Genomic DNA, 27,772 nt, shown 5'->3' on the forward strand with positions numbered 1-27,772 from the left:
ACGTGATGTGTTTTTACTCTTATCAGTGTGCGTCTGAAGTGCATATCCTTCCTATTTGCAAAAGCTTATATGGTTGGCGTTAGATTTATGCATGTATTTAAAACATATACTCATAAATCTTAATTAAAAGGTTTGGAAACGTCCTCGTAATGTGAATGTGTAAACAGATGTAGGTCCCCACAACATGAAGAACACACACACACACTTATACACACACACACACACACACACACAGAGTATGGGCGGTCTTTTGTACCATTGCTCCACATGTAATTAAGCACCACTACTTACATGCACCACAGACACACAACACCACAAAACAAAATGCATGATGTAAGGCCACAAAGCAAAGCAGCCCCGGCCATTATAGCAGGCAGCGCTGCACACACACATACACACACGCACGCACTCTATCCCTCTTTTATTCAGCCCTGCCCTCCTTTTCAGATCATACTGACATGTGAAGGCTCCTATATGAAGGGCACATGCAATCATAAATCCGCAGAGCTGTTTATAGCTACACTATCTCCTGAAGGGCCATTGCATCCAGCCACTATTAGCTGTGTGCGCTGACAGCTGGGTGCTGCTGTGTGTGTGTGTGTGTGTGTGTGTGTGTTTGAGGATGTGACTGTGAATCCAGAGCTGGAACACATCTTATAAATCATAGTTGGGCTATTAGCATAAATTCTCCTCTCTCCTTGCGCATATATATACGTGAGAACCTGCTGTTTCTGGTCCGCGCCGCGCCGCGTTGATTGGTCGGTGTTGTTCGAGTCAAATTGATTTAGCTGTTCACAGAGATTACGGCGCTTGCCTTATACCGCCGCTGTGGCGCGCCGTTAATTACCTATAAAATCAAGCTAATTCTGATGCTAAATCCATTTTAATTTCTTGTAATTAAGTCAGGATTGGATCCTTAAATACCTCGGCGCTCCATTATTGTTGCAATCATTGTTGTGGCTGTGCATTTGGTGGTGCATCGCCGAGCTCAATCTTATTATTGTTATTAGATATAATTGCGCTAAGTGATCAGTTTGTAGTTGTTGGAGGAAGATAGACTTAAGCCTTGCAGTGTGTGTGTGTGTGTTTTTTTTTTATTTTGCTGTCCTTTCTCGCTCCATCTCTCATCCCGGAGAGAGGCCCTATGAGAGACAGTGAGAGATGAGATGGGATGAGGGGGAGGGTGCTTCTGCTTTACACCTCTGCAAAGAAGGGATTGCTTTTTTTTTTTTGTTGTTTGTTAGAGGGAAATCAATTCTGTTCACATCATCACATTTTGACAAGGCGAGGCATTAAGCGCAGATATTGAGAAACGACAGGAACGCTTTACAGCCTGTCCTTCATCTCCACACTTTCCCTTTCTTCTGCCTTTCTTTTTTCCTCTCTCCCTCTCTCACTCTCTCCACAGAAAAATCAGAGTGTATTGTCTTGCTTATCCTTTCTGCCCTTCAATCTTTTTATCCCCCCTTTCTATCTTTCTCTGTTTTTTTCCTCCTTCCTCGGGAAAAGGTAGGGAATGATCTGCTTCACTTACCAGCTGACACCACATAAGCTCGCTCATCCTCCGAGACATGCGCCTATTGTTTTCATGTGCATTATGATAATTATGAAGGGCCACAGCTCCTCTCCATTTTCATCACACGTCTAATGATACTTACATTTTTTTTTTGTCAGGAGCAATCAGTGGGGGAGAGAAAAAAAAATCACTCCTTTTTATCTATTGAAAGAATCCCTTTTTCTTTTTTTTTCTCCGCCTTTCACATTTGACATTTAAAGGATGACAGGCGAAGTGAAGGGGCACAGAGTGTGGCAGCCGTTCATCCAACAAAATGTGGTTAGAGGAGTAACAGTTTTTGCTTAAGATTACAATAAAACTCCTCGTTTTTCGCTCGCCTCGCCTCATAATTTGCCTCCTAAACTCACATTGGTTCACCTTGCACGAGAGGCCTGCTCGGAAGGACCTTTGACCTTGCTCATAATTACACAACCGCCGTCCTTTTCACTGCAGCAGTGGCAGCCATGGCTGCCCAAGTCCGATGGCACGGCAGCCTCCTCCCAGTGGACTGCAGCAGGTTTTCTTGTCATCTGCGCCTCCCCTCTCTCCCACTCTCCCTCTCTCTTGTCAGTGTTGCTCCTGGCGAAAGGCTGATACTTGATATTCAGAGGATAGCAGCTTTTGTCTCAGAGATTTAATCAGTGGCTCTGCTCCCACTGCAGAGGAGAGAGGGAGGGAGGGAGGGAGGGAGGGTGGAAGGAAAGAGAGATGGAGGCAGAGACTGTTTATGTGTAATGACACAATAACAAAGCCTGCCTGTAAAACACAATCTGCAAACTGTGCTTTTGAAGGGGATTTTCAGTCCTGGATTAGTGTCAGGCAGAGGGATACGGAGAAGGAGATGAGAGGAAGAGCGCGTCAGGTTGACGTGATAGACAGGGGAGGTGATTTTTGCGTGGGCGCGGTGGAAAATGTGCGACTGTTTGTCCACTTTTTGCGACTGTTGTCGTATTTATTTGCCGCCACAAGTCAGCAGCAGCTGTGCAGGCTCAGTGGCTCTGTCTTCTCAGCTGTGAGCAAACAGGGATTAAGGTTGAACGATGTGAGCGAAATATTTTTGGCCAAATGTTTCTCTCGCGCGGCGTGTTTGTGTTGTCGGTCGGGGTTGATAATGGCTGGTGGCACGGTGACTCTGCGAGACTGATAATGGACAGCGACTGAGCTGCTGGTTAATGCATCCATCATCTAAAAGCCTCTCCATTTAGTTTGAGTTCCAAACTGAAAGGACTCAGGGAGCAATGTTGTCTTCAAAGGCCTCAAAGAGCTCTTAAATTTAAATGACATTCCTTTTCATCAAAGAGGTGTAAAGGGATCTTTGTTGTCGAGCACAGGTGTGTGTGTGTCTCTGTGTGTACTTGTATTTCTTACCAATTTAGGAGTTTTTCTGACCTTGTCAGTACCAGTAGTCCTCATGGAGACCAAAACCTAGTCTAGGGCTTCACTTTTTTAAGTTAAGACTTGTATGTGTGGTGTTTATACGTGTGTGCTGCTGTCTATCTCAGGCAAAGAGGATTATTATTATTACCTGATAGATTTTGTCTCATTTCTTCATGAGGCTTGTTGATAAAAGTGTCCCATTGGAGCTCAAATCCACGGAGCCCCGAAGTGACGTTAGAAAAAAAAAATGACGAAAAAAAAAAATAATTGAAATCTCAAGTTTCAAAGTCGAGATCTCGAGTTTCCCAAAAAAAAAAAAAATTTTTTTTGGAAACTCGAGATCTTGACTTTGAAACTCGACATCTCGAGTTTCCAATTTTTTTTTGAAAACTCTAGATCTCGACTTTGAAACTTGATATTTCAATTATTTTTTTTTACTCATGTCACTTCCGGGGCTCCGTACATATCTTCTCATGAAAGTGCAAAACTTTTAAGTGTCTTTAAAGATGTCATCTTCTTTTCTCCTTCAATGGAGGCTGTGAGCCAGTGAGCATGGCTAAATAGAAATATTGTTCCTGGGAAGTGAGATGTGAAAGGAAAAGTGTCAGGAGTGGTGTGTGCATGTGTGTGCATGTGTGTGTGCTTTGCTATTGTAACCCTGCTGATTGGATTGTGTTTGACAGATATGGAGTCTGGAGAGCGGCTGGCCTCCCCTGCGCCCACCCTGTCTGCTGCTCGCACCTCCTCCCCTGCGGCCTCGTCCTCCTCCTCCTCCTCTTCCTCTTCATCATCCCCTGCTCCCCACTCAAAGAGCAGCCTGGCCCCGAGTCCCTCAGCACTGGGATCCACCCTAAACACCTCTGGTAAGAAAACAACTCTTTTCTTCCTCTGTTCATCACCTGTCCCTTTAAAGAAAACCACGCGTACTGGGGCGGAAAAAGAAAAAGAAAGAAGATAAACCAACACACAACAGTGTCCGTGTAATCATAAAGAACATGACAAACATGGCTGCTCCTCTGTCTCCATGCCACTCACAGTCCTTCTCATTTCTTTACCATGAAAAATGACTCCCCCCCCCCCCTCACTATTAATTATATAGTTATTTTACAGCCTGTGTGAATACACCTCGCTCTCTCTCTCTCAGCTACAAGGGTGTGTGTGTGTGTGTGTTTTGTTTCTTCCTCTTCTTCTACCCTGACAGCTTGGGCTGCAATTGAAAAGCTGCTGCATTAATGAATCCCAAACAATTAAGGGGCTCTTTTGTGTGAGAAACACACACATGCTTCGCCATGTCTCCTGACAACCTTCAGCTCTCTGGCTCCAGCTGCCTCAGAGTCAGGCTCAGCACGACACTATGCACGCATGCACAAATGTTTGCGAGTGTGTGTGTGTGAGAGAGAGAGAGAGAGACTTTGCCTGCATGATTTAACATTTGTCAGCCACTCAGTGTCTAGTCAGCCCTGTCCAGCATTCAGCCTCTTTTCTATGTATTGGTCAAAGCCATTAGGCAAAGAGCAGTGTGTGTGTGTGTCATTTCTGTTGCTTCTTTAGGACCTTTCCTTGTATAAACATTAAACCATGTAGTCCTCATGGGTCCTAACGAGGCAGGACCTCTCAGAAAAAGTCTGACTTATTGTTGTTGAAGGTTAGACGGAGGGGGGAAGATGTGAATCGTGGTTATGGCTAAGGTTAGGAAGTAAGGCTTTGGTCAGGCTGTCCGAATGAATGCACGTCAATGCAACGTCCTTAAAAGGATAGCTGCGCAAACCTCTCTCTCTCTCGCTCACTGAGTGTGTTTGTGTGTCTTTGTGTTTTTCACATATCCCCCGTGAGAGCAAGTGAATCATTTGCTCATACTCCCCCCCCCCCCCCCCCTCCCTTCCTTCTCCTCATCTCTTAATGTCTTGCTGTTTTCTCTTGGCCTACACACACACACACACATCATGATTGTGTACTGCTTTTTTTCCCCCCATCATAGTCGTGTCTTTAGCTGTTAGCAGAAGAGGAAGACAAAAAAAAAAGAGAGCGAGCAAAATGAAGCCACTTGTTTTGTTTTGTCCTGCGTCTCCTCACTGTTGCCCCAAAGAAGAAGATGCCATTAGGAGGATCTTCTTCTGCTTATGCATTATACATCCCTCTTATCCCTCTGTGCCATTACGTGTGCTCAGATTTTTTTCGAGATAAGCGATTTCTTTTTTTTTTTGGACCGAGCGCGGAAAGAAATGCTGAGAGGCAGGCTGTAAAACTCTGAACTGCTGCGCTTTGTGGGAATCAAGCAAAGCACTTTTTTCATTTTCACACACACATATATATATATATAGTTCATGCTCTAAACAAGATATATATACATACACATATATACATGATTATTTTAATATAGCTTTCAAAATTAAAAGCAAAAACATTGTAAAGCAGAACAACGAGAAAGTGTCAAGTGAGAGAATCAGGCACAGATGTTGTGTCATCACAGGCATTGATTCAAGGTCCTTTGCCAATGTGCCAATGCAAAAAAGAACACAAAAACAAGTGTGGACTCTGTGTGTGTGTGTGTGTGTGTGTGTGTGTGTGTGTGTGTGTGTCATTGATGAGGATATCACTTGGAGAATAAAAGCCGATCGGAGCTTGTAGCACTTTCCTCCTTCTGGGATCAACTCACGGATGCAATTAACTTAAATCTGTCTGTGGAAATTTGATTGACTGCAACAAACAACAAATTAATCCCCCTTCGGCAGCATCCAAACATGAAAAAAGCAGGCGGTGCAGTTTGTCAAAGAGGAGGAAGGATTGAAACAGAAAGAGAGAGAGAGAGAGAGAGAGAGGCAAAGACACGGCAGAGTGAAGGAAAAGAGAGAGTGTGTAATCCTAGGTATGTCTGCTCTGTGCTTTTTTTTTTGATTTAATTATTCCCCTGCATTAATATTGAAAAGGCATTTGCAGATGCCACTTTGTGTTGCCTAGAAAAGGAGCGGGGAGAGGTGGGCACCCCGGGCACCAGTGAATGCTGTGGCTGGCCTTTTCTGCTGGTTGCATTGCAGTCGTTTATCTTCGCATCCACGAGCTGACTCTGCCGAGGCGTCTCTACATATTCAGCATATTCTAATGACGTTCAAAAGGCAGATTTGGGAGGCAGTCTTGTGGTCACGAGGGGCCTTGAAAGCAGCACAAAGGGCCCCGCGCTCCCATGTGTCACCCTGCTGGCATTTTGTTGTGAGGGGTTTGTTTCTTTTGCCCCGCTAAAGCCAAACAAACCGTTTCTCACTTTTAAAACCGTCCAGTCCACGAGCCGCGTCTTCGTTCCCGGTCGTCCTAAAGTCGCTCAGTGGGTAATTAAATCCTGGACTGCATTAGATGAGAGCACCCCGCTCCAGTGTCAGTCTGTTTTACATTTTCCGTGCGGCGTGTGCGAGTGTATAGTAGTTTGACATTTTCATCTGCATTGTGCACACAACACTTTCCTTTTCTTCAGTCATCACTTTTGTGCATGTGTATTACCTGGCTTATGCAGAGGCATCAAGCAGCCTTGCCTCCCCTCCTCTGGAATTGAAATTGAATTTGCATGAAATATGCTCACACCAAATTGCATCTGACTCTGGGAGGAGGTAATACGTGGCAGTCGCCCCTGCCAGAAATGATTGTGCTCAGGGAAACGCTCGACGATGATGATGTTGATGAAGTATTCTTCTGTGCTGAAATTGAATGCCAAAAGGATAGAGGGAGGTTAGCTTTTTTACACCTTTACACACACACACACATGCGCATTAGCCTTCTTTCACATCGAGTGTATGTCACTATGCAGCATTTTCTGACAGTTTAAACTAGAGAAACAAATACCTTCATGCCTTTAAATTGCACTGTGACAAAATGTAAATGTAAAGGAGAGAGTGTGCTACTGTATAGACATAAGCAGTAGTCGGTCTGTCATGCTTTGAAGCAGATGCCTTTTTAAAATGAAGTGCAGTGCGCTCAGCGCAAGTTAAACATCAAGTTAATTCTTCTACACAAACAGAAGACGGTCGCTCTGCGTTTAATTCAAACGTCGGGCCGGATAAGAAATAACACAACACGCGCGACGGCTGTTCAGATCTCGTCTTTACACCTCGTCAATTCTCACATCAAGAGCCCGGCGAGGTAATTTGCGAATATGTTTGAGAACATATACAAAACTAACGCGAGGGCAACGAGGAACACGTGAGGTTCAGTAAACAACTGTCATCGCAGCGACGGTGTCGACGTTTCTGCTTTATGGAAGAAAGGGTGTCTTTCTTGTTGTTGTTTTGTGAATATATACAAATAATAACATGAAATCGGCAAGCGAGTATTTTTAGACTGATAAAAGCAAAATTCAGCTTTTGTGTGTGGAATTCATCCTTTGATCCTGTGAAATAGGAAGCAGTGGTTTTTAAAACTAGAAAATAGGCCAATAAACAATTGTCGGCAGGAAACTGGAAACACAAAGGCTTACGTTACACAAACATCCTCATACAGGTCAATATGTTACGCACATGTTTGTTGATCATTTGAGTATATACAGTATATATATATAACGCTACTTGTTGAATTGTAGCACTGGTCAGAGGATGCCTGTGCTCAGCTGATATGAATGCATGTCAACATGTCCTACTTGTTTTGGATGTGTGTCAGGCCGTCTGTTTGGAGCAGCAGGAGAGCAGCCCTTCATTGGCTCCACGTTGTCAAGTGCCTTCCCTTTGGTCAACCACCCAGCCTTCGGAGCCCTCTACACTGCCGGAGCAGGCCGGCCGGAGTTTGGAGGCCTGGGCTCCCTGGGCTCCCTGGGCATGTCAGCTGCTCTGGCTACCCACCCACAGCTGGGAGCTCTCTCTGGTGAGACGGGGAACTTTAAAAAAAACTTTTTAGCAGCGATTGGCTAAACGGGCACGTGTCATCATTGCTCTCTTCTTTCACAGAGTGGTGGCGAGCTGCTGAAGCCCACGGAAGGGGAGCCGCTGCCTTCCTCCCCTCGTTCATCAGCTTTCCTCCTTTCTTCACGCCGCACATTCAGCCCAACCACATCGCCAGTCCAGTTCAGACCAGGATGCCTGGCAAGAACAGCCACAGCCCACCCAAAGGTATCACGTCGTACAGTGAGGAGCGAGTTTTGTTGATGTTTTACATGATACGTGTTTCCGCTTCATCCACACTACCCCTGTTTTCATTTAAAAACATCCACACTACATCTTTGTGAGTTTTAGTTTAAAGGTCCCATATTATACTCTATTTCTCCAAGTGAACCTAGTTCCCTGGTGTCCTAATGAACATGTCTGTGACATGCTTTGGTCAAAATAACGTAAGGATGAAGCACCACAGCAGTTCAATCACCCTGCTAAAACAGCCCTGTGCAGAACTCTCCGTTTAGAAGTATCTCTTTAGGTCCACCTTAAAAAAAAGTAAAACTTAAGGGACAGGAAATGACATCAGCCACAGAGGCTACTTGGAGCTAACAGCAGTTAGCATTTGGAAAAGTGATCATTTGCAGGCTCTAGCAGGCACATTGCCGTCATATATAACACGTATCCACTGGACAGATAAATCCTCTGAGGCTGGAAGTTTGTGTAGAACTCTGTGCTGCACTGTGGAGCCAAGAATAGAACTTTTCACGGACTTTGCGGACTTCCGGTTTTCATTATTTCCAGGAATTTATCGCATTGTGACGTCCCAATGAGTGCATAAGTCAACATCGCCTGTTTTATCTCCTGTCCTTAGACTGAGGAGAACCACAAAAACATGTCTGAGTCTTCTTTTTTTCACACTTTGGTGTCCCAAATATAAGGATTTAAATGATTAAAAAGCTGATTTGGCATAATACGGGACCTTTAAACTAATGTTTTAGTCTGGATGTGCAGGAACAGAGACCTTTACAAACATAACGTCCGTCAGTTCCTGTGACTATTTGTAATATATTAACAAAAACGTTTTATCAAAGCATTTAGTCAGTGGACTTCATATGTGTCTGCAGAGGTGATGACATTTAATTTCTTGAATTCATCTTGAAGCTGCTCCTCTAATCTCAACACGCGTATGTAGTGCAGAAGCAAAGAAATTCACCTCTTTGAATGCATCTCATCTCAAGCTGCTCCCATTAGCTCAACACACTGTGGATGAGCCACAGTGCATTCCTTTTACTAGCTCTCATGCGCTGGAGTTTAGAATATTTGCCGAATAGTGAATAGTAAATGCATGTCCCTACTTTCTGATCGCACCTTTTCATTTGAAAACTCCGTTTTTGGCGTAGACGGGCAAAATCTGAGACCTTTGGAAACGATGATGCCGTTCACCTGCATTCACTTCTTATCAGCCGAGGCAGAGAAGACAATGTGCCTCCTATTATTCACTGGTACAAATGTGCACAGTGCACCTGAATGGGTCACGTGATAGGGGTTTTCAGGCGTGCTAATATGGAACGCAGATTGCTTTTATCTGTAAACACCATTTTCAAACGAAAACACATGGACGACGGCGAAATACATTATGTCTTGTGATGAGATTTCTCCCTCTCAAGACACATTTAATGACTTTCAGTCCTCACTTAGTGATTCTGTCGACCCCCCCTCCCCCTCCCCCCCCTCCTGTACCTCACACTCTTTTAATTTCAGGGTATCTTTTAATTTATCTTTTATTATGTAAACCACTCATGTTGGGCTTCTGGCTCACGCTGCTGGCATGTTTGATGAGATGCACGTATAAATCAATATGTTTTTTTATCATGCTGTTAGTTCCAGATATTTCATTATTCTGTGCAGCAGAGTTCTCAGAAAAGATGGAGCTAATGGATAAATACATGAGATCTGCTTTAGAGCTGCAACCAACCATTATTTTCCTAATAGATGAATCTGTCGATTATTAATCGTTTGGTCCATAAAATGTCATAATAATTCAGTTTTAAGGCTTTCTTTGTTATGTGGAGCAAAGAAACAAAGAAAATCTTCACATCTAAGAAGCTAAAACAATCAGAAATCTAGTTTTTTCCCGGTTTCAGCTCTGATCTGCTTTTTGGTGTTTCCAGGGGTGAATGGGGCAGTGAATGGCAGTGAGATATGTCCTCCCTCCACACAACTGGGCAGCTTTTCCACAAGTCCAGCTCCTGTTCAGGCATCGACCAAGCCGACCAAAAATTCAAACCCTGCTAACCGTCACTGCAGCAGCCCTCAGAACACTCCGGCAGAGTTGGTGGAAAAGCAGATCCAGAAACCGAAAGAGAAGGTCAGTGACACTGATACTAAGTTTATAGAAATGACCTAATGAAATGCAACAAGTTAAGGGATATTTTTACAGTGAAACTCATTCTGTTTTTTGTTTTTTTCCTGTAACAGAAGCCACGTAAGAAGCCTGCAGACACTTCTGTGGCGAGCAACAGTGACTCTGGCTCATCGTCAGACAGCTCCAGCGACGGCTCCCTCAGCAGCGATCTGGAAGACCTCGCAGAGGACGACGAAGACGACGACGATGACGATGAGGACGATGAAGACGACGACAAGCAGAGTGAATTATCAGACTCTGAGAAGAGGACGAAGAAGAAAACAAAGGTGAAGATGATTTTGTTGTTTTTTTATATAAAAATTAGCTTTGTCATAGACTTTATATAAAAAAACATACCCCTGTTGTGAAAGTTCAGTTTTTGAAAACTGGAAGTTCAGAGGCGTAGGTCACACTGGTTTCCACTAATGTGTGACGCACTTTATGGCCTGTTTTCTTCTAAGTGGAAGCATAATGTACAAAGTCGACATCATGTACTGTTGAAGAAGACCTGGAACTAGTGATTGAGGCCATTAAATCTTTACTGGCATTATAAATCAAGTGACAAGTCGAAGCTCACCGCTGTTTCTCTCCAACTTCCTCAGAGTCACGTTTCAAAGGGGAAGCCTCCTGCCTTTTATATATCTACAGTCTGTGAACAATGCACAGAGCTGTCATTTACTGAAGCAGAGTCCAAAATGTCAAATTGATTAAAATAAATTATCATACCATGAGACTTGTTCTTTGTTCTCACACTTTTTTGTGTGTTTTGTGTTTCCTGCCCAGGTTTTGATTCCCAGCACTGGAACTGCAAAGACTGACAGAGCTCTCTGTGGGAAAACACAGGCCAAGAAAGACACTCAATCCCAGAAGGTTCCCTCTAACCCGCCGACCCTGGTCACTTTACCCCGCTCTGCGTCCCCTCCTGCCCTGTCCCAAACATCACCGCTGGCTCTGCACGGCTCCCGCTCTTGGACAGAGGGATCACAGCAGCACTTCAGTGTGATCCAGTCCACTGGCCTGGCTGTCAACTCAAAGCCCCTGGCTCTCCTCGCTCAGTCCCGCAGGGAGACCTCGCCGTCTTCTTCGCCCATAGCCCTCACCACGTCTCCAAAGGCGCTCTCCAGCTCCGCCTCGCCCAAACCTCCCAAGCTGCTGCCCTCCTCCTCCCCGCAGCACCTGCCCCTCTCCCTCTGCTCCTCCCCGAAGCCTCTCTCTGTCCCCTCTCCTCCCCACTCAACTTACCCGCCGCCGTCTACCTCCCCGAAACCTTTCGCTTTGACCTCACCTGTGACGAGCTCCCGGAAGTCGTCTCTGAAGCTGACCCAGCACGCTCTCCCCGGCGTCGGCAAATCCAGCAAAAGGAAATTGCTGGAAGCTTCGCTCGCGCAGATCAGCGAGTTCAGGCTCAAACAGGTAAGACCACGTGAAAACAGCGGCTCAATAACGGCTTCTTCTTTTCCTTTTTCTTTTTTTTCTAAACCAAACGACACACGGCACTCTGCATATTCACAATAACACAGGAAACATATCTGCACAGTCAGCGTTTGTTAACAGAGTTATTCGCAGCAAATTGACAGTAATGAATTTATCCACTGGTGCTGAGTTTGCACTTAGATTCACTGTTATGTGTCTCTCTTTTCTTCATCACTACGACACAATTATTAGCTCTTTTAATCTGGCGGCCGTATACCACGTTTAACTCTACACAGAGCACAGGCAGCGGGAAAACAATATATTATGCTCTATTTCTGCTTCTTATTCACAAGAGGCTGAGGGTTTGGTCCTAAAAAGCCTCGTTCAAGTGGAAAAAATGGCTTTCAGCAAACTCTCGCAAGAGCACACAGACATCAGAGAATTGTTATATTTACTGTTATGAGGCGTTAAGGATTGCATGTATAAACAGTTATTACCAAGGATTCCTTATGTTACACATTAGTTTCCTGCACTAATCTTGACAGAGTTTTGAGTGAGTAAATGTTTGTCATTGTCAACAGTTGATGGCACAAATAGATAGATATTTTATTCAATGAATAATATGTATTAAAATATGTGCTCAGATATCCTTCAGCAGCTTTATATGTGAGCTGTTCTAACATCACTCTGGATTTTAATGTCCAGACACTGCACTTTGACAACAGGTAGTTAAACTCTGAAGTGTTCACGGGGTTGAACTGACTTACGGTGCTTCTAGTTTTTGCCTATTGATAAAAATATGCAGCCTCTGCGCACACGGTGTTGTATTATTTATGTTTCAGGCGAATTCAGATGAAACACTATTACAAGTGGCATTTTTATTTGTTTTGACTTCACAAATTAAATTTTCTTCAGATGAAATATGAATGATAGCGCAGTAATCAATAAGCTAAACCCATCGAGATCGGCCTGTTCTGTGAAAAAATCATTTCCCCTCTCTTGTTTTACCAGTGTAGAGAAGTTTGCAACGAGCTAAATTCCCCTTGTGGTTTGGGCACTGTTACTGTATTTCATGGTCTGTGAAATTGATTTGTTTCACTTCATATCACATCCAGTTGAAAGTGCAACATTAAAGTCCAACCTGCTTTTGCTTAAACACAGACTGAAGCAAACTTGTCATCAGTGGGAAAGAAAAGACAAAAACATGTGCCGGGCTGCGTGATGATAAGGGACGACGGAGCTTTTCAAATTTGCACCACGCACATAATTACAAATAAGAAACACTCGGTATCGCTCTAAAATTATAATCTTGGCCGAGTACAATGCCTTTGGTTATTGCATTTATGTTCTTTTTGTGTCCCAGAAAGGGGCTTAGACACAGTTAACTGTACCAGTGTTCTGCATTGTCGTTTTGTCACCTGCTCAAACAATCAACAGTGATGCAAACTGACAGCTAGAGCAACTCCACTTTGTCCCGTTTCTTTTCTCATTTTTTCCCCTAACCTTCTTTGTTCCTCTCATTCTGGTTTTTCCCTCTCCCTCCCCCTGACTCTCTCCCTCTCTCTCTCTCCTCTCCTATTCCCAGACTCTCATGTCCCAGGGGCAGACATTCCCAGCTGAGCTAAAGAAGCAGCGGCAGGGGCCAAACAAGTCTCCCAAGAGGACGTCTCTGTCTTCACCGCCGTTGCCACCTGCTCCACCTCATCCACCCCAGAACAATCACTCCAACCTCTTCCTCTCCAGTGCCCTGCTCGGGCTCCCCGAACCCCACCACCCTAACGGAGTCATCCAAAGCACCACTCAGGACGCGCCTTTGGCCCTCATCAGCAAACCTCGCAAAGACTCAGCCTCTCGAGGCAAGTCCCCTCAGTGCGACTCCGAGCCTGGGTCAATGCCTGTCAATCTGAGCACAGGGGCGAGCAGGACCCAGGCCGGTGCCCAGGCTGGGCCTCTGTCACAGCCCTCCACTACCTCACCCCATGCAACAGGCCATGGATCTAGAAAGAACAAGTCCCCCAAGGGTAAGGGACAGACACCAGGGCTAGCACAGGGACAGGCACCAGCAGACCCTTTAGCTGCCTGGAAGGGCTTCTCTCAGAACCACCTGGTACAATCTCTCGTAGATTTGTTTCGTGCAGGAGAGTCTGGGATCGGGATTCCCGGAGTCGGCATCCCTGGGGTTGGAATTCCTGGAGTGGGGATCCCCGGGACGTGCAACCCCACAGCTGGTCTCCCCGCTAACAAGGAATCCGACGACTCCGGAGACGACGACGACGACGACGATGACGACCTGGAGGAGGAGGAGGAGGAGGAAGAGGAGGAGGATGAAGAGGACTCGGATGATAGTCTCTCAGGTTTGTACCAGTGTGAACTTTCCCTGAATAATAGTCATACTCATTTTGTTAGCTTACAGAATGTATCATTTAATCTAGGAAATGTGTGAAAAACATAAATAATAAGATTCAGTGTGCAATAATTTCAAAATCAAACAATTATATTTTAAAGCAATTACACTTAGGCACATTTATGTACAGAATGTATTTACTTTCTTTTCTCTAATGTTAAATTATTATAGCTTATTTTGTACCTTTTTAACTTGTGGCATTCAGTGTGGCCCTGCAAAGTCAGATTTTCTTTGTACAAAAACACATTTCTTATAAACACTTTGAAATCTTGAATACAAACTTACTTATAGGTCGTTTATATTCAGTATCTCATCATGAACCCCTCCTTTTTTGTCCATGTAGCAGTAGAAACTCTACAACTATTCATTTAAATATCCCAGAAGTCAAAGACAGCAGCATATCATCAGAAATGACCAATCAATCAACAGTTGACCAGCTGTTTCAGGCGGAATTACCACAACCATTTGTCATCCCAAAAAAAATATATATATCACCAGTTTCCTGATCTGCGTGTCTTGGTTTCCTTATTCCAGAGTCGGACAGTAACTCAGACAGCGACGTCTCTGGGAAGAAATTGAAGGAGTTAAAGCTGCTGCCATCTGGATCATCTAAAAAGGAGATGACTCCCCACAGGCTAACCAAAGGCCCTGAACTACTGAACACCTCAACCAATCACACCTCCACCAGCTGCTCCCCTCTCAACCTACAAGTCATCAAGACTCCCACCATTGTCACCAGCTCCAGTGCCTTGGCCTATCACAGCTCTCCAGGCTCGTCCTCCTATAGCTTAGCCTCTCCATTAGGTAACGTGTTTAAAATCATGTATGCAGAAAATGAAAACAGAAGAGTGTGAAATGTGGTTTTTAGGATCTCACAAGTGGAGAAGACGAAGAGGTGCGGTACACTGCAGAGAGACTGTATAATTAGATATTATCAGTTAGTCGTAAAGAGTGGTTGTTACCTTAAGGGAAACAGGAAGTATTGCAGTGTGTTGCCATCGACTAACTGTAGCTCTGAGGTCTTGTAGGAACAAGCCCGAGAGCCCTGTTAGCTTGTTTGGCATAGTGACAAGATTAACTCCTGCCTTCTATCTTTGCTGAGAAATCACCCATATGGGTAGATTTCAAGGAATGTTCCAAACAGACGCTCACCTCTCCCCCCCACACTGTGGGTTATTTCCTTCTCGCTCAGGCTTTATGTTAAAGCTACAGTGCGTAACCTTTGGTGATTTTGTTCTTTTGCCTCTGTTGGTCTTTGTGAACAGGAAAAATAACATATCAGACCTGACTGAGGGAGTTTTGGGGCCAATTCCAATTCCTATCTTAACCCTCAATCTTACCCCTTAATCTTAACTGACCCTTAAAACCAAGTGTTGAGGGTTATTTTGTCACTTAGAAATGGGACACCCCTTAAATGCAGATACAACTTCAGACTGCGGGGGGGCAGAATAACGCGAAAGCTGCGTCCAGTCTGTCAACTCCAAAAAAGAAAAAGAAGAAGAACACATTTACGTCAGTATTATTTATTACGATCCGTTTGTCAGTCAAGTTATTAGGTTGTCAGTTAGTTATAAGATGATACTCATACAAATACCACAACCACGGACATATTCAGCTGACAGTTACCACACACCACGACTTATTGAAAAGTAAACGATCGCGTGTGCGAACCGGCCGGCTATTGACAAAAGCTCGTAAAATAAAAATAAATGTTACGCAACAATGACGTCAGTAATCCATAACATGGGCCTAAACTAAGATAATACAATGGTTTTCATCATTTTTATATCTCTATTAACAAAGAAAATACTTGTATCGCACTCGCTTCGCTGCTTTCGACGCCATCTTTGTTATGTGAAAACACGCAATGCATTCTGGGTAGCCCTTGCTCCCAAGGGTGGTCTCGGAAAATCTCAATATTGAGGGCGATACAGACCTTAAACTTGCCCCTCAACTTAATTTTTCTGAGAATCGGGACAGCACTTGCACTAGAGGGAGCGCGCATTTTTGAGATTGAGGGTTAAGCAAGGAATTGGAATTCACCCTTAGTCAGACAGTATGAAGTGTTTTTACCTCTGCATCCCAAATTTAAACGTTTGTGGTCACATGATGCTGTTAAATGCCTCTTTAAAGGCCAGTGCACCTATTTTATACATGTGTAATTCCTTAACAGCCTGGTATAATTAGTGTGATAAGTTCAGGGGCTTTGACTGCTGCAACTGTGCACGTCTCTGTGTGAGGTTTTCCAGTCACAGGTTGCGCTGTCAAATTAATGGCTGAACTCTGTCTCTCCACAAGGCTTAGGGAAGAGGAAGAGGGTGATGGATGAGAAGGAGTTGATGATACCTCTGGAGCTGGGGTAAGTACAGGAAGCAGAGAGAAAAGAAAATGACTCACTTTGGTGTGTTGGTTTTCTTTTTTTTTTTTTTGCCCGTCGTCTGATATCACACACACACACACACACACACACACACAGGGTCAAAAATGTAGGATACTGTCTTTCTGAACACTTGCTTTGTTTTCCATTTTTTTATTTTCTCTTTACATTTGAAAAAAAAACAAAAAAAAAAAAACATCCAGATGGCGGAGAGAAACAAGAATCAAATCATTGGCTGGACGGCCGCAGGGCGAGGTGGCCTACTATGCCCCATGTGGCAAGAAACTAAGGCAATACCCAGATGTAATGAAGGTACCACGGCCTCGGCGCTGCAGTTTCATCCACATCCATGATACAGAAGCAGATGTTTTGAGGCATACAGATGAGCAGATTGTGACAGTGATTACTTGTGGGAGTCATTGCGGGGTTTATGATTTATGATATACTTTCCATTATAATTGCACGACTGCTATTTTATATTTGCTCAAAACAAATGCTTGGGTATCATGATGTGTTGTGTATTATCTATGCTGTCGCTCCACCTGCACCCCCCACCCTCACCCCTCACCCTGCTTTCTATGACCCTAATCACGAGTGATGATAGTTTCAGATCCACTTCTTGTGCCACTCCCCCCCCCCCTCCTCATCCCCTTCCCCTCATAGAATTGTATTGGGATGCACAGCTTTGGTCCTGTTTATATTGTAATGTGCAAACGTCTCTCATTTGATCCATTAAATTAATAAATAAAAGCTGCTTTTGAGCATCCGTTGGAACAGAAATATAAAAGTGTACTCACTCAGGAACAGTGCTGGCAGTAAAAAAGCCTCGCAAAGCCACTGATAAATAAGAAAGGGCCTGAATTGTGCACCCCAAGGTCAGAACCGTTATTCTCTCCTGAGGGCTCTTGCTCTTTTTTTTTTGTCCCTCAAGCTTTTATAATGATTAGTCGCACTGCACACAGATGCACACTGTAACCTTAGACTCCCTTCGATTCTAGTGCCTTCCACTTGCTTTTCAATGTCGCAAAAATTTCACCATTTTTTTGTTCCTGCCTAAACCAACGACCAATATTATTTTCTCTTCTGTAGTATCTATCCAGAAATGGAATAAGTGGCATCACGCGCGATAATTTTAGCTTCAGTGCAAAGATAAGGGTTGGTGACTTCTATGAAGCCAGAGAAGGACCCCAGGTGACTGCCTTTTCGTCTCTCTTGTCTCTCTCTCTCTCTCTTTCTCCCTGATCCCTGTTCATCTTTTCATCTAGTGGCAGGCAAACATTAATGCAGCTGTCACTCTCAGGGCCTGGATAGAAACCAAGCCTTCAGCCTTCAGTAGCATTAGTTCATAGATTTTTTTACTCTGCATGGAGAAATGTAATAATAATAAATAAGCTGACATTACTTCCACAGGTGACCAGTGATACAGTATATGCCATTTTATGTCTGTGATGTAAATAAAGTAGAATGTGTATGTTGATGATCAGAATAGAAAACACAGGAGCTAGAAAAATGTTGGACACATTATTAAACGGTGTAGTCACCAATTGACTATAAATTATAGAATATAAGGTAATAAGTTATCCCTGTTGAATTGACCTTGTCAGAGTCCAGTTAGCTAATGATTCAGTTATTCCTCAGCCACATGAAGTAACTCACTCTCACTTCTGCCCTAAAACGCTCCACGTCTTCTCTTTCCTCTCTCAGGGTTTACAGTGGAGCCTGTTGAAGGAAGATGAAGTCATTCCCCGCATTCTGGCAATGGAAGGTCGCCGGGGTCGCCCCCCAAATTCAGACCGCCAATCGGCGGGCGACGGCGCCAACGGTAGCCGTCGGAGAAAGGGACGGCCCCCGAATGTCGGCACTCCACTGGGTGAGGGCCCCAGTCCCAGTGAGGTCAAACTTCTGCGCAAACTAGAGGCTCAAGGTTAGCAGGCGGACACCATGTGTGTGTGTGTGAGACCTAGCAACCAGACATGAACGAGATTGAAGAAGCTCAGGAACTACTTAACAAATATTTGTTGAGTTCATGTAAGGCTGATTAATCCTGTCAGGCCACAGGTTTTTAGTATCGCGGAAAGTGTTTTGTCTTATGTCACGACGGACTACACTCTTAGAATAAAAGTGCTAAGTAGAACCATATAAGGTTCTTCGGCTTGTCCTCATAGGAGAACCCTTTTTGGCTCCAGGTAGAGCGTTTTTATAAAGGTTTTTTATTTATAAGGGGTCTTAAAGGGTTCTCTGGATCGAAATGGTTCTTAATGGAACCATTAGTGTTACCAAGAACCCTTTATTCTTCGGGAAAGAGTTTTTCAGAAGCAAATGGTTCCAGGTAGAACCTCAGCCCTTGTAGAAGGACCCTTTTGGAACCCTTATTCCTAAGAGTGACTTCAAACACAAAGGAGCACCCATGTCAAATGTTCAAGTAAACGTATTTCTCCACACCCACCCCTGCGCTGCTGCTGGTATTCACACACCCTCAGCCCCTCAGTCAGGTCTGATAGTATTGCCTGACAGAGCTTGTTTTCAAATGAAAGACGCAGCATCCAAATAATGTGAAATTTTTTCTGTTGAAGACCAAACATCAACCACTAAAAACTTAGTAAAAGTTATACACCGCACTTTATTGTGTAGTAATATACGTAGATACAGATGAATCAACACGGTCTTGGTGTCATTTTGATGTTCCTCAACTTCTTTGTGGCTTAACATTAGTGATTAATGTTAACTGCTGATGTTATTACAAAGTCAAACTATTCCGTTCCTCAACTGGTCCACAACGACCTCACCGAGTTTGAAGGTGATCGCTCAAAAACTGTAGGACGACTGTTTGCAATTGCATTGGTGCAAATTCGCAAAAAAAACGGCTCCGTTTTCGCGTTCAATCCAAAATGGCGGCTTTCCTGTAGGTAACACAGGACACGTGTCATCGACTTTTATTTACGGGCCAACCTAATGAACGTGTGGGCCAAGTTTTGTTCATGTACGTTAAAGCCGAAAGGAGATGACCTACTAGCACTTTTTTGCGCCCGTTTTCAGCCATTCGAGCGGTCGCAAAAATCACAAAATCTGTGAGTTTTGGGGCATGGGAAAGGCCTCAAAAATAATAATAATAACTCTTTGCATTTCTTGCACAGTCATGCTCGAACCCTAATAATGTTGTAATGCTCTATTACAGTTTGTTAAAATAGTCATTCATAAATAGTGTCAATGTTAATCCTCATTGGGGAAATGTATAAGTAGTAAAACATAATCTAAGATGAGTAGATATTCTCTTGAAACTTTCCACTCACAGTCCTTTTTTTCCCCTTGGTTTTGTGCAGAAATCGCCCGACAGGCCGCGCAGATGAAACTGATGAGAAAACTGGAAAAGCAAGCGATGGCACGTGCAGCCAAAGAGGCTCGGAAGCAGCAAGGTAAACACAGCTCTTTGTCATGTTAACAAGAGCATGCAGTCGTGAGGATGGCTGTGTGTGTGTGTGTGTGTGGGGGGGGGGGGGGGTATTTGGTCAGTGAGTCCCTTCAAACCTCTTTGATTTAACTGGTCGTAGTGCAAAGACACCAGGACCAGTGTGTGTAGATACATATTTATTCCCATCACTTTACTTTAAAGCACAAGCTTCAATCCCCTTTTTTGCCCTAATCTTTATTTCTGCCTCGCCGCTGCCTTCAAACATTATGCTTATACATATTTAAATTCCTACGCACAGCGTTGAAGCAATAAAAAGTCAAATTAAAACTGCAATACTGTTTGCTTAGGGATTACTTCAACTCTGCGCTAACTGCAGGCGTGTGGTATTTTCCGAAAAAAAAAAAATACAAGACAATGTTCATTTGTGCTTTTAAATTCACTTATTCACACGTTTTTAATCAAACCTTTGCCACTAAAATATGGAAAGGAGCTCAGAGCTGCTGAATAACTTTGGTGACACCGGTGACCTAAAATCTGTTTGTATAAAATGTTATGATTCTTCAAAAAAAATAAAAAAAAATAAAACTGGATTATCTGCTGTAACTGATAGAAATAAACACTTCATTCTAACCTTTCAAAGTGTGACTCACTCAAATGCAGCACTGCAGCATCTTTTTTATGGTGTAGCCATAAAACGATGACAAGCCGTGGCGACTCGGCACGAGCAAACTTGTGCACGATATGTTTCTGACACTAATCTAACACTTGAATACATAAAGTAGATCCTTCCAAGAATGATTTCTGATCAAATGCACACATTTAAAACTTTATAAATCACTCCCATGTGACATTTTATCCAGTTCTCTAAACCAGGGGTTACCCTCAAAGGGTCAGATGTAACTGTCATACAGAATAAATGTAACTAAATGTAACCAAATATAATGTAAAATAAAGATAACATATTGCTAAATAACTTTCTGTATTTATTACTTATTCAATTTCACTCGTTGCATGATGCATATACAATGATACGCTGCGATCTAGTGACGGTGCCTTCACTTTGCGGGGAACGCAATCGCCGTGCATTGTGGGAAATGTAGTTTATGGTCAATGCACCGCCTTAAAGCAGCATAGACCTATTTTAACACCGATTTTTAAGACCAATTAATCACTCGCGGGCCACATCTGGGGCCCGGGGCCTTGAGTTTGACATGTGCCCTAAACGAAAGTGCACTTTTGTGCTGTGAAAACAGGTTGTTTTTAGCGTTGCGTGTCATTTCCGTTGCCTCTAATTCACTGACTGGTCTGTTGCAGCGATCATGGCGGCAGAGGAGAGGAGGAAGCAGAAGGAGCAGATCAAGATTCTCAAGCAGCAGGTGGGTCTTCTTCTTAACGCGTGTGCTGACAAATGTTTTTTCTTCCCTCTCTCCTCGTCTCTGTGTCCTGACTCACAAAATGCTGAATGGTTATTTGGCGATGCTTTAAAGCTCGCTCTTCAATTACTGTCATTACCTCCTAAGTGCTAAACTTATTGTTTTGTGCCCGTCCCGACTGGGGATGAAGTGGTTAGAAAGAGATTTTTTATCTCAGGATGTTTTCCAGTGTCTAAAATATTGAGCGATTATGTTGTTGTTTTTTTTAAAACAGGAAAAGATCAAGCGGATTCAGCAGATTCGGATGGAGAAGGAACACAGGGCGCAGCAGATTTTGGAGGTACAGAATTTGATCCAGCAGCAACTCTGATTAAGCAGAACATTCCTGGATAGTTACAAGCCCTCAGTCTATAGTGTTTTAATCTTCCTAAAGCTCATTACTGAACAGCAGCATGCATTGGAGGGAGCTGCGTCGTCTTAGGCATAATTCCACATGGAACTAATGCTAAATTGGTCTTGGTTTGACGGCTGTTGAATATTAAAATGGCTGTTGCTGCCTCTTCAGACCTTATTTAAATTGGACAGAAAAGTATTTTTTTCATCAGACAACAGTAACAGTTTAGCATAAGTGGGTCGAGAGAGGAAAAAAAAAAAAGGTGCTGTTTTTCCACACACACACACACACATGCAGACACACACACACAATTATACTGCAAGAGCTTCAAAGTGTTTTAGCAGGCAGGACTAAATCAATTTTGAGTTGATACGGTTGGCAAGCCACTCTTAACAGGAGGCTCCAACATTCTCACAATTACCAGTTAAAGAGATACATTATTCATTTGCTGTGTTTTACAAATTTGACTGGCATTTGGGAGCACGGAGTCTTTGCACAAACTGCAAACAATCAGTGAAAGTGCAGCAAAGTCCTCACCCAAGACTGATTGATGCTCGCTTGTTTGCCTTTTTGTGATTCCTGACCGGAATCTTTATCCACAGGCCAAACGCAGAAAGAAGGAAGAAGTTGCCAACGCCAAAATACTGGAAGCTGAAAAGCGAATAAAGGTATGTTCATGCATTTTTAAAGAACCTCCATTATCATGTACATCAGGGCTATTCAACTAAAATTTCCGGAATTTTCAGAAGGCTGTCCAGACAGTGGGCCGGTCAACCCCTGTACTACTATTTTGCGTTGCATGTACAGTAAATGGATACAAATCGATACAAAACGATTTCAATTATTTAGCACTTATTTATTGTAATAGCTGCTAGTTTTGTGCTAAAAAGTTAAAGGTGCATTATGTAATAAATCTAAAGCAACTTGCCATAAAATCCTCCTAATATGTCACAGAGACTCAGGAATAATGTACATATAACAAACTGAACTCACCAACAACAACAGTACAGACAAAATATTTGCATTCAAAAAATATTTTGCAGACTGCAAATCATGTTTATGTTTTGAAATCATGTTGTCATCATGTGGCGCCACCTAGCGCCATCTACCAATCATTGCAGTCAGTAGAGTCTCAGCTGCCGAGCAACCACGGGTTGCCAGTTACGTCAGAAAACGAAACCTAAAAGACCTCGGTATTTTGAATTTGAATGCAGTAACCGTTTTTGGCCACATTCTTACATATGGCGCCTTTAAGTAACCAACCACCAACATTCAGGTACAATACAATCTGTGTATAGTGCAAAAATGTCACAGTTACTGCACCACCAACATTCAGGTATAACAGTCACAATTTGCTCTTACAAAATTAGAGGTAACAATATAAACAACATCAAGGTGCAATGGCCACAGAAGGATATTTTTGCAGAAATATAAGTAACAGTACCATTAATATTCAGGTACAACCGCTACAGTTGGCTCATAGTGCAAAATATTCTGGTACATACTTAGGCTGCGTACAATTACAGCTGTACTAGTATTTGCCAAAAAGGGACGCAAAGTGTCGCAAAGTGCCAGAAATAGGCTTGGTTTTATTGGGTTTTTAATAATACATTCATTAATGGGCCGCGGGCCGGTCCAAATTGCTTGAAGGGCCTGATCTGGCCCCCGGGCCTTAAGTTGAATAGCCTTGATGTACAGATATTCTTTATTTTTTTCCTTTTTGCTCAAAAATAACATACATTAAATGGAACGCAGGTCCTTTCTACACTGGAGGTGGCAATGAAATTAGAGCCCCTTTGAAACGGACCTGAAATTCTATCAGTCTGTAGTGATTTTCATGGTATTGGACCGTGGAAGCGTATTGATTTTTTCCCTCATAATCTTTTTCTTGCCTTCAAGGAGAAAGAGTTGAGGAGACAGCAGGCGGAGCTGCTCAAACACCAGGTAGGCTTTCACTGTCATTTGCTCAGGCCATTGAACGTAATAGTTACTGATGGAAAAAAGCTTTTATCTCAAACTTTAAATAAGAATGCGTGTGTGTGAGTATATTTAAATACATATGTGTGTGTGTGTGTTGTATTAAATGAAAGTATTTCTCTTTATTGACCTCCAATGCTTATTAGTACTGGATTTTACTTCTGTTTCTTAATATTTTGCCAACTCTCTCTGCCAGGAGTTGGAGAGGCATAGACTAGATATGGTATGGGTATGTTTATTTTTGTACATCTAACACCTGCATCGTGTAACTGGTTGTGTTATGGTTGTCATAGCAATGCATTAAGTGTAGCACTGGCTGCTGTCATACTACATTCTTCTGCATGGCTTTCCAGCAAAACCAACAAAATAGAACAAAAAAAAATAAATAATCAAACCAAAAGAGTCAGTATGCTGCCTCCGTCTGCTCGTCCTGAGGGACAACTGACCCTGTCACGGTGGCCAGGCAGCTTCTGTCCCACCCCCCCTCTACCCCATCCCAGCCCACCCTCCTTTTTGCTCCAAATGCATTGCAAAGACTGCTCGCCCCAGTCCTCACTCACTGTCTGAAAGTGCACCTGAGGAGTTTCCATCCATCACACACTGTATACATTGTCTGACCGCTGAATTGGCGTAGCCTGTGCTGTGTTACTACCCATGCGTGCTTGACGATTTCTCGGCCCCAGACACCGAGCTCGTGTCCGTCCGCCCGCCCGCCCGCGCACCTGTGCCGCTGTCCACCCCGAGCGCTGGACTTTTTAACCAACCACATCCCAGCCTCTCTGTCATTCACTGTTCCTGTACTCTGCACAAAGAATGAAAACAGCTACTGAGAATCATTTTGTCTTTATGGTGGAGACACTTCCTCACACCTTCGCCCCTCTGGAGTTTGGTGAAGAGGGCACAACAGGACCCTTAATTCAAAAACTACAAAAGAAAACAAAAAAATCATGGACTATTAAGTATATAAAAATATATATAACCAGTTCAATTTCCACCATGGGGACAAATATGGTTCTTGTAGCATTTTATTTTGGCCTGGCTGTCCTGCTTGTAGCCCTTCTCACTCATACACAGTCGCAGCTGAATCTGAAGGTCTGCCTATCTGTTTCACAGAGTGTTACATCATCGACCCCTCGTACATGTAATAATCCTGTATCTAAAGATGCAAACGTATGTATCTGCTATCGTCAGAGTAGCCTTTGACACTCTTCACGATTTTTGACGAACGGTAAAGCTACGAAAAAAAAGCTGAATGCCACAGGCTTCGCGTTCCTTCCTCAGCTCGTCCTTTTTGAACTCCCTCTCCCTTTGTAGATGAATCGAAACAGTCGCTAAGCGCAGAAGTATTGCCGCAGAGTTCCTGGCATCCAGCCTGTTTTGTTTATCGCAGTGACAAAGTGATCCGCGCAAACCGTCACCATGCGCTGGAAATGTCCTTGGCAACCCCCCTAATAGTGGCAATTGTGTCTTTCTGCTGGATCACAGAGGGAATGACAACCCTGATACAGAGGAGAGCGAGAAAGCGAAAGAGATGAAGTGAAATGATAGTCAGTCGCCCTTTTTTGCAGGAGACTGTTTATCATTCACCAAAGAACAACATAGATGTCTCATCTTCAGCAGTTAGCACACGCTGTGCTTATGCTTTAGCTGCAAAAATGCACTGAAGTGGAACTGGCTCCTCTTTTAAAAGCCATTCCTCTTTGTGCTCCCCTAATCAAATATTATTGGAATGATATCTCGGCTAATTGAATTTATCATTTTGATTGCAACACCATAGCGGCACATCAGAAGATCTTTGGCCACCAGCGTTTTTTTTGTAGCTTTTGTTGTGTCAGCTTTAGTTTTTTAGAGGCGCCGTCACCGATTCCAGCTGCTTCTACCTTTTTGAGCCTGTCATCACATCTACGTTTGTATCGCATCTCTGTGTCGCTTTTTTTTGGTTGTCATCGTATGACTGTACTCTTCACTGACGCTACCACCGTAAAAATGTGAACGTGTGTATACATTAAATGTTGTGTGTTTGTTGTGTTCAAGTACGGTGCCTCTTTTTTGGATCACAGTTTTGACATTGATTCACACTAAACTGAGCCTGTGCTGTGTGTACTGTGTGTGTGCTCTTTAATGTGCCTCTGTGTTTTCTTCTGCCTCTTCAGGAGAGGGAGAGGAGGAGGCAACATGTAATGCTGATGAAGGCTGTTGAGGCTCGCAAGAAAGCAGAGGTAGTTCACGCGCTTACAAATAAATGCAGAAATACACATACAGGCCACTCCATCCTTATACCCTGCATGGATTCCCACTTTATCTCCTTTTTTTTTTTTGCATTCCTCCACTCCACTTACCAAGTCAAAAGATTCTGGCCCTCAAGCATTTTTTTCCCTTTGAATGCACAGCAGCAATAGGCTGAATTCTAATACTGCTCAGCAAAGTCAAGTAAACCTTCTCTCTCTCTCACACACACACACACACACACATACAAATGCTTCTCTAAATGAATGGACTCTGGACTCTCTAGGAGCGCGAGCGCTTGCGGCAGGAGAAAAGGGACGAGAAGCGTCTGAACAAAGAGCGTAAACTGGAGCAGCGGAGGCTGGAGCTGGAGATAGCGAGGGAGCTGAAGAAGCCAAATGAAGACATGTGTCTGTCCGATCACAAGGTAGCTTAAGACGGGAGCTCGTGTGTGTGGTCAGTGCTGTGGGTGTGAAGTCGATCGCACACACAAAAAAATAGCTTTGTAACTTTTAGTCCATGTGCTCTCATGCTAAGTAGATTAACAGCTTTTCTCATTCGAGCGCTGCTAAATATGTGGATTCAAGCGGGGCAGCAGGAGGACACAGCCACAAGAATCCTGTCTTGTCAGTATAATGAATAATTATGTATATATATATATAATAAGCCTTATTATTATTATTGTTATTATTGTTATTAATAATAAAAAGTAGCAGTAATAGTAGTAGTTTTTGTTTCTCACAACAAGACCACATGGTCGTCAGGAGATTTTTGGTGTGGAGATTTGTGCCCCCAAGTGGTTAAAGATGAGTACTGCACAAATTTACAGCACACTGTATGCAGTCATTATTAAAAAATAGGACAGGATCACCTTGATAATTGTCACATAGAGCAACAACAACAACATCAAACAACCCTTTTCTCTTCTTTTCCTCCTCGTTTTTTGTTCAGCCTCTCCCGGAGTTCTCCAGGATCCCTGGACTCATCCTGCCAGGACGCGCCGTGTCCAACTGCCTGATGCTGATGCAGTTCTTGCGAGGCTTCGGGAAGGTGCTGGGACTTGATCTGAATTCGGACGTGCCCACGCTGGGCATGCTGCAGGAGGGTCTGCTCAACGTGGGCGACAGCATGGGCCAAGTCCAAGATCTATTGGTGAAACTGCTTTCTCTGGCAGTCTGTGATCCTGGGCTGCCACCTGGACAAAAGGTGAGCTTGTTGAAATAATAATAATAATAATAATAATAATCCTGAACGTATGGCATTTGCTGCTTTCTTATATTTTTTGGAGCATATTAATGTAAATTAAGGTCACTGATTCATTCAATCTGAAGGGATCTGCTTCTTTAAAATGAGCTCCATGCTAATGCTAGTGCAAAATGTCTGATTCCACGTTATTGCACTGTGTATGAAGTTCCTTCTTCCTCTTTCAGACAAAAACCATGTTGGGCGACCACCTGACCAACGTTGGCATCAACAGAGATAACGTGTCCGAGGTGCTGCAGATGTACATGGGCGCCCATTGTGCCAACACAGAACTGGCTCCTCTGGCTCTCAGTATGAAGACCAAGGCCTTCCAGGCCCACACGCCTGCCCAGAAGGCCTCTATTCTGGGCTTCCTGGCTAATGAGTTAGCCTGCAGCAGAGCCGTTATCAGGTATGTCACATTTCTGTGTGGTTACACGACGCTTTCATGCATCTCCTACCTTATCCTTTTTTTATTCAATATATTCAAAATTATAACATGAGACATGTAGCAAATCCAGAATACATCCACCGCAGTGATCTCAAAGGTCCTTGTTAGGTCTTAGTCTTAGAAATCTTAGTCTTTCCAGAGAAACATAGTCTGATATCAAAGACTTCCACAGATGTTTTGAAGGAGGTTCATCTCCTACCCATTTGTTCATAACAGCTTTTCCGCCCAACAAAAGCAAAAAATGTACAGACCTTATCATTTTTATTGATAAAAACACACTTAGAATGACTTATTACGTAAGCCAGGGATGAGCCTGAGAG

General features: G+C 43.5%; 1 protein-coding gene across 1 annotated transcript in view; it reads left to right on the forward strand.

The window, feature by feature from the left end:
- The first annotated feature begins 3,615 nt into the window (after positions 1 to 3,615).
- The window catches only part of baz2ba (bromodomain adjacent to zinc finger domain, 2Ba), a 35,792-nt gene continuing 11,635 nt past the window's right edge, over positions 3,616 to 27,772 (forward strand). Inside the window, exons 1-22 of the mRNA XM_083891607.1 lie at positions 3,616 to 3,795; positions 7,574 to 7,774; positions 7,858 to 8,019; positions 9,954 to 10,150; positions 10,261 to 10,473; positions 10,970 to 11,599; positions 13,185 to 13,953; positions 14,538 to 14,807; positions 16,302 to 16,362; positions 16,584 to 16,692; positions 17,470 to 17,571; positions 18,085 to 18,304; positions 19,701 to 19,793; positions 21,104 to 21,165; positions 21,437 to 21,502; positions 22,159 to 22,224; positions 23,456 to 23,500; positions 23,730 to 23,762; positions 25,687 to 25,752; positions 26,046 to 26,186; positions 26,711 to 26,965; positions 27,190 to 27,413. Coding sequence (XP_083747733.1) covers positions 3,618 to 3,795; positions 7,574 to 7,774; positions 7,858 to 8,019; positions 9,954 to 10,150; positions 10,261 to 10,473; positions 10,970 to 11,599; positions 13,185 to 13,953; positions 14,538 to 14,807; positions 16,302 to 16,362; positions 16,584 to 16,692; positions 17,470 to 17,571; positions 18,085 to 18,304; positions 19,701 to 19,793; positions 21,104 to 21,165; positions 21,437 to 21,502; positions 22,159 to 22,224; positions 23,456 to 23,500; positions 23,730 to 23,762; positions 25,687 to 25,752; positions 26,046 to 26,186; positions 26,711 to 26,965; positions 27,190 to 27,413 — 4,163 coding nt within the window. The 5' untranslated portion in view covers positions 3,616 to 3,617. The remainder of the gene's footprint in view (positions 3,796 to 7,573; positions 7,775 to 7,857; positions 8,020 to 9,953; positions 10,151 to 10,260; positions 10,474 to 10,969; positions 11,600 to 13,184; positions 13,954 to 14,537; positions 14,808 to 16,301; positions 16,363 to 16,583; positions 16,693 to 17,469; positions 17,572 to 18,084; positions 18,305 to 19,700; positions 19,794 to 21,103; positions 21,166 to 21,436; positions 21,503 to 22,158; positions 22,225 to 23,455; positions 23,501 to 23,729; positions 23,763 to 25,686; positions 25,753 to 26,045; positions 26,187 to 26,710; positions 26,966 to 27,189; positions 27,414 to 27,772) is intronic.

This window comes from Microchirus variegatus (genome assembly GCF_963457635.1).
Source record: "Microchirus variegatus genome assembly, chromosome: 6".
Classification (NCBI taxonomy): domain Eukaryota; kingdom Metazoa; phylum Chordata; class Actinopteri; order Pleuronectiformes; family Soleidae; genus Microchirus; species Microchirus variegatus.